This window comes from Ursus arctos, unplaced genomic scaffold (assembly GCF_023065955.2).
Source record: "Ursus arctos isolate Adak ecotype North America unplaced genomic scaffold, UrsArc2.0 scaffold_12, whole genome shotgun sequence".
Classification (NCBI taxonomy): Eukaryota; Metazoa; Chordata; class Mammalia; order Carnivora; family Ursidae; genus Ursus; species Ursus arctos.
This window is the reverse complement of record NW_026622786.1, coordinates 55,051,964-55,065,549: the sequence shown is the minus strand read 5'-3', so window position 1 is coordinate 55,065,549 and position 13,586 is coordinate 55,051,964. Positions and strand designations below refer to the sequence as shown.

At 35.8% G+C, this 13,586-nt stretch overlaps 1 protein-coding gene across 5 annotated transcripts in view; it reads right to left on the bottom strand.

The window, feature by feature from the left end:
* DOCK7 (dedicator of cytokinesis 7) overlaps positions 1 to 13,586 on the bottom strand; it is a 202,493-nt gene that overhangs the window by 61,167 nt on the left and 127,740 nt on the right. For 3 of the 5 annotated variants that reach the window (XM_026497942.4, XM_044383796.3, XM_044383798.3), the window contains 6 exons: positions 8,732 to 8,824; positions 7,448 to 7,537; positions 6,409 to 6,504; positions 4,376 to 4,516; positions 4,169 to 4,282; positions 1,830 to 2,000 (listed from right to left, as the gene is read on the bottom strand). In XM_026497942.4, coding sequence (XP_026353727.2) covers positions 1,830 to 2,000; positions 4,169 to 4,282; positions 4,376 to 4,516; positions 6,409 to 6,504; positions 7,448 to 7,537; positions 8,732 to 8,824 — 705 coding nt within the window. The remainder of the gene's footprint in view (positions 1 to 1,829; positions 2,001 to 4,168; positions 4,283 to 4,375; positions 4,517 to 6,408; positions 6,505 to 7,447; positions 7,538 to 8,731; positions 8,825 to 13,586) is intronic. The other 2 variants (XM_044383797.3, XM_026497939.4) reach the window with 1 other exon arrangement.

Below are 13,586 nucleotides of genomic sequence, written 5' to 3'. Positions count from 1 at the left end.
GAAAGCAACTGCTCTTACTTTTGGCATAGGAAACTACAATGAAATAACTTTTAACTATTTTCAATTTTCTTTTTCTCATATTGAAACTTTCCCATCTGTTTTTTTTATTCTTTTAGCCGCTTAATGTTTCAATATCATACCCTAAAGGAGAAAAAAAGTAACTAAATCCAAATGATATATTACGCATTTACTGCGGGTACAAAAGACATACTGATAGTGAAAGCTACTGGTTTCCAGAGAAAGTCCAAATACCAGTAAAATAGTTTTTCAGAGAAAATACTATCTCTAGAAAATTACTATCATTTTGTGATTCACTCACAGAGTTCTTAAAAAATTTTTAATACTGCAAAACAGCATCTCTCAAAGATACAGTTCAAGACAAGAGTGTCTATAATCTCATTCCCCTCTAATTCATATTTAAGACGATCCATGTGAGGCTTTTTTAGAACAAAGATTTCAGATCTCTCTACAGAGAAATCATCTTCCTAATAAGTATATAAAATTATTCTTGCACCCTCCCCCCAGAAAGAGATCTCTATCATCTATTAGAATCTGAAATTAATGTAGTTAGATAAAAAAGTGGGGAACAAGAAAATGGAAGGAATTCTATTAATTTCTTGGCTGAATGAGATGTTCAGAAGGGAGTTAGGTATAAACAAATGTGTTTCATTAAAGGTTTTAGGAACTACACTACGATTAATTTGTTCTTCACTGTATAGCCACATCTTTGGCACAGGACGTGGGAAGAAAGTAAAAGACAAGCCTTATCCATTATAGGAAGACGCATATGCTAGCCAGGTAAAGTATGTGAAAATAGGCCAATCCATAAGATTTTTCATAAAGGTAAAATGAAAAGTTGTTTGTGCTCTCTCATGTTTTCTAATCTAGGCAAAGTTTAAAACAGTTTTTTTAAATCATGCATCTAAGATTGATCTAGGCTAGGGAATTACCTCCAGAAATTAAATAACTCAAAAATAACATTACAAGAAGTTAAGATCAACTTTAACTTTAAACATTAAGAGATTAAGAAAGCTTAGGAAAGCTGCTTGTTTGCCTCAGGAATTACAAAGCAAAAATAATGTTTCACTAGAGGGAAGAACCAGGCTTCTCTGATAATAAAATCAGAAAATCCCTTTATCTTAATCTGTATGATCTGACACGAAATAACGGCTACGATAACCCCTTTTTGTCTTGACAGAAACTGCTCGCTGTTGAAGTCCGCTGCCACCCAATAAAACCTTACAACATCCACCTAGTTTCCTCTGGGTTTTCCAGGTACAAGAGAGGTAGGCAGGGCTTCCCCGGGACTGCCCTGCAGTTTGAATTCTTTCTCCGCAACATTATGCTTCATTTCTTTTCCTTTCACAGGTATTGATCCCTAATAAACATCTATCCCAAATTTGGGGAAACCTTGCATCTGCTTCAAGAAAACCCAACTTGCGAAAACATCTAAGCGGGCTTATCTAAGTGAATTCGCTCACACGGATGTGCATAAAACTGTAAGCGGAGTACAACACAGTAGTTAAGACCTTGGGCTCTAGAACAAAGTCAACATGTGCCTAATTCAAAGCCTAACTCTGCCACTTATTACTGTGTAACCTTCGATAAGTTCATGACTTTTCAGTGTTTGATATGTAAAATGAAAATAACAGAACTTACCTCCTAGAATTACTCTAAGGAGCAAATAATTAATACTTATAAAGCACTTAGTAAGGAGCCTATCACACAGCTGTTACTCAACAGTGTTTCTTATCATTTTTTCAGTGTTCAGAATGCTTTCTTACAAATGTGGGCTTTATAAAAAAATTTTTTTCAGACACTTTGCATACCTGAGATGTTGCAGAAGAAACAGAAGGCGATGGTGACGCTGGTGGAGTAAGCAGGCTGCAGGGCAGGTTCAATGTAACATAGTGCTCATGGCTGCAGACAATTCGTAGGAAATCCAGTCTCAAGGACACCAGGACACTTGGATTTGGTAATGAATAAAGCTTTGAAGATACCTTGTAAGCATTACATAAATAAAAGAACACCAATTGAGTTTATCATTTCTCTAAGCCAACACCAGAATGACAGGTGAAGTATTTACTGGGCAGTTTTGGGTTTTGTGGTTTAAACAACAGTATCAGCTTTTTCCAGAGTTACTGCTAGAATAAAAAATGTGGAACTAGAAGATCTATTTAAGATGCACAAATTCAATGATCAGGCTAGAAGTCATATTCTTTCTATTTCCAATATAGCATTGAATTTCCACTTCTCAAAGATGTAATTTATGAAGGAGAAGTATACCACCAAAATAACTTCATAAAAGAAATGATCCATTCTTTGGCTAATTAGCACCCTGTGTTAACCCATTATTTATGATTCCCTATTTGTCTATTCACCCAGCTACACGATAAGCTACTTGGAGGAGACATATACATGCTGACTTAATAGCTTTGGTATCCCTAGGGTCTAGCTCAATGTTTGGCAAACACAGGAAGTCAATGCTTGAAGAATAACAAGATTTGAGGAGCAACAGAACATGAAATTTGGTGGGTGGGGGGGAAGTAAAAATAATACATACTGCTGCAAATATCTGCAGGTGGGTCAGTGCCCACATGTAGTTTTAACTTCTCTATTAAAAGGAACATACGGGGCGCCTGGGTGGATCAGCTGGTTGAGCGTTCAACTTTTGCTTTCAGCTCAGGTCATGATCTCAGGGTTGTGGGATCAAACACCATCTCGGGCTCATACTCAGTGCAGAGTCTGCTTGGGAGTCTCTCTTTCCCCCTCTCCCGATGCCCCTCCCACCACTCATGCACACTCTCTAAAGTCAATCAATCAATCAATCAATGGAACATACAATAAAGGCAGCTGATAGACTAGATCTTCAAAATTCTAAATATTAGACTGCCAAACAGCATTCTAAACCAGTAATTCTCAGAAACGAGCCTGTGGAGCAGCTGGGAAATGCTACACAAGCACTGTGTCCCACACTCCCCTCCCCCACCTCCAGGATTCAAACTCCTCAATAATGCTGGGATAGGACCCCGAGAGCTGTATATTTTTAAATTTCCTTTAAAAGGTAATTCTGGGATGATTATACAGCTCATTACCCAAATGGCCTATCAGGACCAATAACTAATGTTTTCCAAAAGGCACATTTTATTGATCAGTTGATAAAAATTTTAAACTAAAGTCAGCTGTTTGTAGAAAAGTTCCAGGATGCTTTTAGTTTAGTAAAAGGAACAAAATGGAAAATAAATAAATAAATTAACTAATAAAAGCAACATAATGACTGACACTGGGGATTTGGGGAAACATCTGTCCATGACTCTAAACTCTACAATATCTAGGTCTACATTAGGAGGACTACGCAACAAAATGCAGCTGCTTTAAAAATCACCCAATAAATACACGGAAAAGTTCATTTGGCTGTTCCTTCAGTGTAACTGGTACTCTCGCACAGCATTGTGGGGGTTGCTTTACACTTTTTTTCCTATATTTTTAAAAAGTATTTTTTAGTAATCTCTGTACCCAATGGGGGGCTCAAACTCACGAACCAGAGATCAAGAGTCACATGTTCTTCCGACCGAGCCAGACAGGGACCCCCAGGGCTGCTTAACATTTAGACTAGTGGCTTGATGATTTGCTTCAGAATGGGAATCGAAGAGTCATGACTGGGCCAGTAAAAGCAAGGAAAAGTCAGCTGTACAGATATCAGCTGGCCATAGTCCTGTGTCCTCAGAAAACAAATGAAATTTATTTTTGCCTTACTAATAAAAATATCCTGCTTTTACTTATTTTTAAAATATTTATTTATTTATTTGAAAAAGAATGAGAGGGAGAGAGAGCAGGGGGAGGGCCAGAGGGAGACAGACAGACTCCCAGCTGAGCAGGCAGCCTGACACGGGGCTCAATCCCAGGACCCTGAGATCATGACCTAAGTCGAAATCAAAAGTCAGATGCTTAACTCACTAAGCCACCCAGGTGCCCCAGAGATTCTCTCTCAGAGCCTTTCCCTCTGCCCCTCCTGTTCGTGTTCTCTACATCTTTTTTAAAAGGAAAAATGTTGCTTTTTAAAAACATCAGTATATGAAAGTGTTCTTGAAGATCTCTTAGCTGCAACTCTAAAAACAGCAAACATAGTATTTAAATTATTTGTTAATTATTAATAATTATGCATTACCTGTTTATAGCAGGTTTTAATAAGGCTAAAGACAAATCCTCTATCCATTACAGACAACAGATCATTGAGAAAGAATGCAAGGCTTGTGTTGAGTCTCTCAACCATTTCTGTGTCCTGGGAAACAGAATAAAAAGCAAAAACAGATAAAAGTATGATAGTTTAATGTGATCTTGATAGAGATTTAATTTTTTAAAAAGGTATCATTACCTTCTGAAATCGTGAAACTATATCACTAGCAATTGTGCTGACAAGAGCAGCAATGTCATCCATGAAACGTTCTGGAAAACGACTTTTCCTTGGTGCGTCAAGTTTATCATTAAAATATAAATGATGTACCATGCTCTTTACCTGAAAAAATAAACAAGCCATTAGTTTAATTTCTTATGAATGCGATTAACAGTTAATCACATTAGGGCTATTTTTTCACTATACTATGGGATTTAACAGATGGCTGAAATACTTCTAGCTCCTCAAATACTCTGAGAATCTCCCTGCAATATTTTATAATGTTCCCAAGAAATATCAAACACAGTACAACTCAATCACTGCATCACCTTCATAAAATTATTCTGGCTACCAATATGAAAAGAATTATGAATGTGAACAGAAAAATATTTCATCCTTTAAAATTGGAGTTTTAAATGAAATCTTTCCAAGACTCAACATTTTGACACTCCATATACCTCAAACTGTAAGCTTTGAGACACTAGACACATTGACTTCGCTGCAGCCTCTTCAGCATCTATCACACAGTGACATACGGTGAACGTACATTAAACACTGATGACTCAGTATGAATAAGATATCAGGCAAAAATTAACAAAGTGATTTACGTGTACAAAATGCTTCTGTGGGCATCTGGGTGGCTCAGTTGGCTGAGCATCTAACTCTTGGTTTCAGCTCAGGTGATCTCAAGGGTCCTGAGACCGAGGTCCACATCTGGCGCTGCGCTGAGTGTAGAGTCTGTTGGAGATTCTCTCCTTCTGCCCCTCCCCCCACACGCTTGTGTGTGTGTGTGTGTGTGTGTGTGTGTGTGTGTGTGTGTGTGGGCGCACGGGCGTGCTTTCTCTCTCAAATCTTGAAAAAAAAAATGCTTCTGGATATTGAATCTTATTACAACAATGGGGTAACAGTAATACAGAATTCAGGGAAATTGAAGCCAAGTTTCAACAATTAGTAAACAGCAGAGCTAAGTTTTAAACTGCAGCTTTTTAACTATTCTAAAGAAATTTGAACATACATGTAAGACTATCAAAAAATAAATCAAAATTACAATTTGATCTTATATTAAAAGCACAAGAATTACAAACTTGGTGTTTATTCTTTAGCGGAAAAAATGAGTTGCTTATCACTTATGTAGGGTCCCTGACTTATTTTCTTTTATAGATTAGTAGATCTCTAGAAAAACTGTCTTCTTATCCCCAATATGGGTAACATTCTACACTGAGAATGACCCGATGACATACTCTGGAAGCTCTTTTTGTTTCTTATCTTCCTGCCTTCCTTCCTTCTTATTGTTGTAGTTTTTCCTTTACTTTTTTACACATTTTTCTTTTGGAAGAATAAGTTTCAATGACTTCAGCTTTCTAGAGGTTGAAGAGGAAAGTCCTCAGTGCCAGAATGCCTGAGTTTGAATCACAGTTCTGCTACCTAAAAGCTGTACCAACTTAAATAAGTTACTTAATCTCTCTGTGCCTTGATAATCCCCAGCCCACGGAGACAGTGCTACACATTGTACACGCTTGGCAAATCTTCATTGCTCTCATGTATATATGTGTTTATGTATATATAAATATTAAGATATTAATTCACTTGTTTTTAATGCCATTTATTAAACTGAGCAAAAAGTGGTGTTGTTGTTATTAATTGGCTGTAAGTGGCATTTCCTTAAGAGCTTTCAAACCATGACAGCAGTGAGGATCTATAAAGCCCTTTGAATCTATGTTTGGGATGAAATCTACAATACATTACATACTAACCAGGTCCAAACTAAGAAATAATGTACCACGTTTCCTTTAAAAAGATAGCTGGTTCTGCAACCATCTCTAAAAACTAGTTAATGAGAGCTTTTTAATTCCACCTAAATTGTGCTGAGTGTCCACAGTGCTTATTCAGAGATGTAACAAATGTAATTTTGTCTAAGAGGGACAACAGAAAAGGATTTTTAGGATAAAATAATGAGCTAACACAAAGTTGTTAACTAAGGAAAACAGTATTAAAAATGTGTTTAGCTTGCTCACCATTAACTCAAAAAAGAACCAGGCTTGTTGCAAAGCTGATTCCCGAACGCTGCCGCTACAGACAACCCACTGCAAAGCCAGCTCCTCGTGAAAAAGCTATCCAGAAGCAAATCCAAAGTTATTATCAAAGTCATATCTGCTGATGACACAAACCAAATCACAGTGCAATTACAAATGAAGATATAATGAGAATAAGCAAAATAAGGCATGTGAACCATTCAATGATGCAGTGAGGACACCCATTAACAAAACGGCTGTTTATACATGTAAGACAGTGGCATGTTGAACAGCTGAAAAAATTACATGTTATCTTGCAGTAAAATGTAATTTTAAAAGGACAGGTGGGAAACAGCCTCCTAAATTGTACCTGCAAACAGAAACTAGACCAAAAACTCACAGTTACAAATACGCTCTTATTTGTGCCCTAAATACATATTCTAACATATGCAAATACATTCATGAACTTTGCTGGTACAATTTAGGAAATACCTTTAAAAATTTAAACTTTGATAAAAGCCATTAATTTTCAAGTTTTCAGGTATCTGAAGTCTTTTTTATACACAAAGCAGAAATTTCCTGCCTTATAATGGATATGCATACAAAGCATTTGCAAAGTAGTGTATATCGATATGAAAAAGGACTAACAAAACTGTGCATAAGGGAAGCAAATCAACATATCTTACTAAGAGTGATAATTTTTCTAACTCATCTTCCTTTCCCTGGAGATTTAAAACACAAAACAGAAGCAGTTACAGAAACAGAATTCAGAGTTGATACATTTTTTGGTATGAAAATTTGATAATCAAATTTGATTTCAAACAGTCAATCCCAAAGATAACAAACATTTTACTAATATAAACAGCATACACTGGAGTGGTACGCCCAAAAAGGCATCAGACAAGCAGTGCTTGCTCAAATGTATTTTTAAACAAATAATTTAAATGCAATTATTGTAAAATACTGGCTACTTAAAGAAATCTTACATCTATTTAACTGTTGGAATTTTCCCCCTATATGGATTGTCTTTATATGAATCTACCTTTTTAGTTGGTAAGCGCCCCGTTAATGTTTGTAAGAAACTTGACGTCTCTGTGTGCGAAGACATGCGATTACAACTTCGATCCATAGCCTATGGAGTGGAGGTGAATGAATGACGAGATAACATTAAAGTCCGCTGTGGATGCCTCTGCAGCTCAAGGATTACATACAATTTTTTAAATAGTTTTACTTTGGTTTCATCAACTGTTTTATTATTGCTCATCTCATTTTCACCATTTTAACCTGCTTTAATGACAGTGCATTAGAAATATCAAAATGGCTTCTATATACTTTTAGTAAAAAGATGAATATTTTAATGGTTATATAAATTGAGAGTGCTGCAAAGAATGAAACTTTTATATCTGTGTGATCTATACACATGCACACATCTAGTAAGAAAATGTAAAAAGTAAAAACATACTTCTCACTGGTCTCAGACCCCCCCCAAAATTAAGAATTTTAGATTCAATATAGAAAATTAAAAGGTTAGAATGGTTTCTTCCACTTTTCACTACTGTCAAAAACTACTATTCAGATCTGCCATATGCTTCAAATATAGAACATTTACGATATTAAACGTGGAATTAAATTCTTCAAGAACAAGAGCATTTCCCTCCAAAGCCAATACACAGATGAGAAGTATATTTTGAGGTATCATGCAATATTAGCTATGAAGCAACTAGACTTAAGTAAGCAAAACCTTGTTCAACTAAGTTATATACAAATTTCATACTTTGCAACACAATACAAATTAAAATAGATTTTTGCTTCTGGTATTAAATCTTACAGCAAGGGGATCATATACTGTTTACACTTAATTTCAGCTTAGTCCCAGTATTTCTAGTCAGTAATCATTAAAAAAAAAAAAAAAAAGATAGTAAATGCTGAATGAAAAGGATACACTAGCTACACATTAAACCAAAAGCAAATGGAAAACTGTCAGGTTTTTTTCCACACAAACTTTTTAAAAATTCTTACTAAAGATGTGCTACCCCTACAGTAGAAACTGTTATCAAACCCGTCACTTGCATGAGCAGCAGGCACTGGTATACTGACAGGGTATGGTGGGGGAGGAGAGGAGGAGACAGGAAGTAGGAAAGGAGAGCATTACTGGTGCAATTGGTGGTATTCATGCATAGTAGTTGGAAAATGTGCTAAGTAAACAAAAATACACACTTTTTAATGATTAAAAAGCAAGCCACTGAAATCATAGTATGTACTAAAAAGTAATGTTCTAAAGGGAAACATCAGCAGCCAATAAAGAAACCTCTAATATAAACACCACCTGTGTTGATTCTGCACTTGGACTGGGGTTGGATCCCCATGGGACAGCTTTTGGACCACCAGTGTTAACCCAGGAATTGGAGCGATCTAAACCCTAAGCATATAATAGAAAGCAGTTGGAAAGGAAAGAAATATTACACGTGGCATGCTATAAATTATTCTTAAAGAAATCCAGACTTTCCAATGCAAACATGTTTTTAATTAGTACTGTTAAAGCAACCAAAATTTTTAGGCATCTAGAAGTATTAGTTCACCAAAATTACCTTATTCCATAACATAATTTGTTTTTAAATCACAAAGAATATTAAGTATAGCATTTAAAGAAAGTTTCTCTTTACGTAAAGGGATCACCCTGGAGCACCAACTAAAGTTCTCACGGCACCATCCCCCAAACCCTCTTTAAAAATGGCATGAGTTAGCAACATAATTTCCTCTGAATCTAACTAGGATTTAAAAGAAAGGAAAAAAAAGAATCAAAGAAAAGCCTTTCATTCTTGTCTAAAAGGCTTTCACGTTGTCATCAATTGAAACTCCTGTGTATTGATATTCCATAATTTTATTTGACCTTGCTTCCTCTTTTGCTTTCTTTTAAGGGACCAACAAGAGAAATTAAGAAAATAATAAAAATTAAGAAAAAAGAAGGGGATGACTAATATTTGCTCCTACCTAAAAATGAGGGTGGATTTGGGGTTTTGCTCAGTTTTATTGTGTTTGTTGTAATTAAACATACTGGGTTGTTTTATATAAATATTATAAAGAAAAGCATTATGATGGGGCTGTCTGAAGGTATTCCATCTTCATCATCAATATCACTGAAGTTAATTTAATATGCTACTAATGTGTACAATCAGAAGTGAATTACATCTGTTCCTCTCTGAAAGAAGTTATTATCCCAGATGAAGGGAAAGGGGATTTAATTTCTTAAACCTGACTGATCATTACAGTCACTTGGGAAGTTTTATAACATTCAGATTCTGGGCCCCATCCCCAGAAATCTTGATTCGGCGACCTGGGCTGGGGCCTGGGAATCTGCTATTTGAACTGGAGCCCGTTATAAGGGATTTTTAGAGGGCTGCTGGAATGAGAATAACGAAGACAACCCAAGACAAGGTGAGAAAGTATGGACCCAACCCCAGAAAGCACCAAAGGATAGGTAAAAATCAACTGTGTAGCCATGTGTATCGCCTAGGAATGTCAACAACAATAAATATGCAGGGCCTTAACTCTATAAACAAATAATCTCTGGGAGTGAAGCCTGTGTACCAGTACTATGGGAGGGAATGAGGATTAGGGAGAAGGAGGCAAGACAAACTGCTCTCAAGAATTTAGGTTTTGGGGAGAATATTTCCCCTTCTTTTTTCCCCCCTAATTTCCCCAAAATACAGAGTGGTTGAATGATACAATAAGCATCCATTTCCACTCATTTTTGATACTGAATGTGTATGATGAGTGTTGAAGTTCAAATCCAGGTTCTACTGCTTACTAACTGTAAAACCTAAGGTAAATTACCTAATCTCTTTTTTAGTTTCTTAGTATAAAATAGGAATAATGATAGTCTCCCTCATATTGCAAAGATCAAATTTAAAATGGGAGTAAATTACTAAGTACAATGCTTCAAATATAGTAAACACTCAAAAAAGAGCTCTGGGGCGCCTGGGTGGCTCAGTTGGTTAGGCGTCTGCCTTCGGCTCAGGTCATGAGTCCAGGCTCCTGGGATCGAGTCCCACATCGGGCTCCTTACTCAGTGGGGAGTCTGCTTCTCCCTCTCCCTCTGCCCCTCTCCCGACTCGTGCTTGCTTGCGCACGCTCTCTCTCTCTCTCACAAATAGATAAAAGCTTTCAAACAATAGTTCTAACAAAAACTTCCCATGCATGTTTTTTTAAATGCTTCCTAGCAAAGTAAATGAGAGAATATTCAAATACTAGTAAAATTATGTAATCAGATTTGTTTAAAATAAAATACCTACCTTCTCAGAACCCCATATTATTTCAAATAAAAGCAAATCTGCAAACAATGTTTTTCAGATAAGTTAAAACAAAAGTTTTCACCAGTCTCCCAAATTATTTCTCCACTACATAAAGTTCTTTCAGCCATTTGCAATTTTTACGACCACTACTCATGTTATAAAAATAATACATAAGCATCTGATTTTTGCAATATTAGAATTGTGCTCTTCTCTCTACCATAAATTTCCACAATACCAGTAATTTTCCTGTATTCTTAAATACACTTTTCAAATCCTTAATTTCCTTTAAAATTAAGGCACATGTTAATCGGTAATGTGAGAATAAACAACAAATCTCTTTGTGCCATTGTATCCACAATATTGAGACTGAGCAGTTATAATTACATCAAGTCAAAGCTAACTATTTAAAGAAAACCTACGGCCAATTATTTTCTAAAGCAAATAACTGCCATAATTTAAGTGTTACAAAGCTAAGAATTATATCTCAATTTAGCTAATAAGCTAAATTAGCTTATAAGCTAATTCATCACTGATATTTACTAATGTCATAACTATGTTTACTGATCTCCAACTAACAGAACAGACTAACCAAATGTGTGCACATGTGCATGAAAGGGCTTTTGTTTTTGTCAAATCTCTGTAACATTATTTTGTCCTTTAAATATAGATAGGCTCCTTCCTTGAGCAAGGCTCATATTGTATTTGACTTGACATCAACATTCCTGTTAGAATTCAAAGATTTGGCTTTGTATCCACAAGTCCTCAGCATAGTACCTAGCACACAGTAAGCTCTCAGTGTTAAATTTAAAAATATGAGATGATATATTATAAAGAAACTACATATCCAGGTAAAACTGCACTGGCATTTGATCAAAAGCAATAAAATTCAAACTTGCCATAATCATATATTTACATAATTGAATGTTAAAAGAATATTGTTATGGCAAAGAGATCAGTTTTGGCAAAAATAATTATAAAGAAAGTCTCAAAAATCTGATTTTATAGCCATCAGAGTAGTAAAATCCTACTGACGTAAGTATTCCTGAATTTTAGGAGTTATGCATTTTATATTAGAGAATAAAATATAAAATCAGAACTTTCATAAAGCCAAACCTCTTAAGATCATTAAATATATAATTAATCCTGACAGCAAGAAGGCAAACAAAAAAGTAACTTTTAAAGGAGTAGTTTATTCTTGCAATACTTACTAACATTCATTCACTGAATATCTATCGAGCACCTTCAATATGCTGGTCATTATGGGTGCTTAGGATATATCACTCAACAATTATGCCTGCCCTCCTGGAGCTCATACTGTGATAAAGGAAAGGTAAACAAACACTGAAAAAGAGTAACTAATTTATATGCTACATTAAAAGGCAGTAAATGTTATGAAACAAAGAAACAGAATGAGGGGATCAGAAGTCCCCAAGGTAAGACTGAAGAAAAAGCAGCACTGGTTATACATTAAATAAGGTGGTCAGAGTAGACCTCATTGAGAATGTAGTCCTCTGAATAAAGGCATAAAGGAGGTGAAGGAGTTAGTCATAGGATTATCTTGCTCAGAGGAATGATATAATCTCAAGTCTTTTTTTTTTTTTTTTTTTTTTTTTTTTTTTTTTGAGTAATCTCTACATCCAACGTGGGTTTGAACTCACAACTCCAAGATCAAGAGGTGCATGCTCTACTGACTAAGCCAGCCAGGTGCCCCTGGAATGACATAATCTAACTTTTGTTTTTTGTGACTTAAGCTTTTGAAGCAGCATTCTGCTTGCTATGTTGTGAAGAGAGTGTAGGCTGGAAGCAGTGAAACCATCTTTCAGTTTATTACATGAACTGAGGAAGAGAGTAGGGTAGTTCAGACCAAATGGTAGTAGCAGAGGTACTGACCAGTGGTTCTATCTTTAACATATATCCGAATCTGAACAAAAGGATTTAGGAAAGGCCACAGGATTGAGTTTACAATTTCAGAGAGAGATTTGTTTCGGAAATATAATTTTGGGAGTCATTAGCATATTTAAAATCATGGCACTTGATAAAATCAAGCAAGTGAGTATAGAGAGAAAAGAGAAAAAAATGACAGAAATAAGAACATAGGCCTGGGGCACTTCCAGATTAAGAGATCAGGAAAAGAAGAATCCACAGAGATTGAAAAGGTATAACCAGAACTGTAAAAGGAAAACCAAGAGAGTGTCCTGGAAGGCAAGTAAATAGAATAAACCAAGGAGGAAAGAATTTAACTATCCAAATCTGCTGAGTGTTAAGAAGTAAACACTGGATTTAGCAACATGGAGAGTGTTGGTGACATTAACAAGGGCAGGTTGGGTAGAAGATGGGAACGATATCTAGTTTAAGTAGGACAAGGAGAATGGGAGTAAAAGAATTGAAGACAGCTAGTATAGGAAACTCTTTAAAGGAATACTACTACACAAGGTAGCAGAGAAACAGTAAGAAAGCTAGCAGCTGAAATACTAGAGAGGAGATTTGGGGGTAAACAAAATGGGATAAATAATAGCATGTTTGTATATGGATGGGATGTTTTAGTAGATAGGGAGCAACTGATGATGCAGCAGAGAGATGAAATAATTGCTGGAGTGAGGATCCTGAGTAGGTGAGAGGAGATGGGAGCTTGTCTACAAATGGATTTATGAAAATGGATAGTTCATCTGTAGCAGAGTATTATATTAAGTAGTGGGTAGTCACAGATGGTTGTACGTAAGTAGATATGGTAATAAAAGTCCATAAAATTATTCTTTTGATGGCTTCCATTTTCTCAATGAAGTAGGAGATAAAGTGAGAAGGAGGACTGATGAGCAGGTAAGGGAAGAAGGCATGAAATCTTTTACTGGGAAAATGGGAAAGTAAATGGAATACAGAACTGTAGCATAA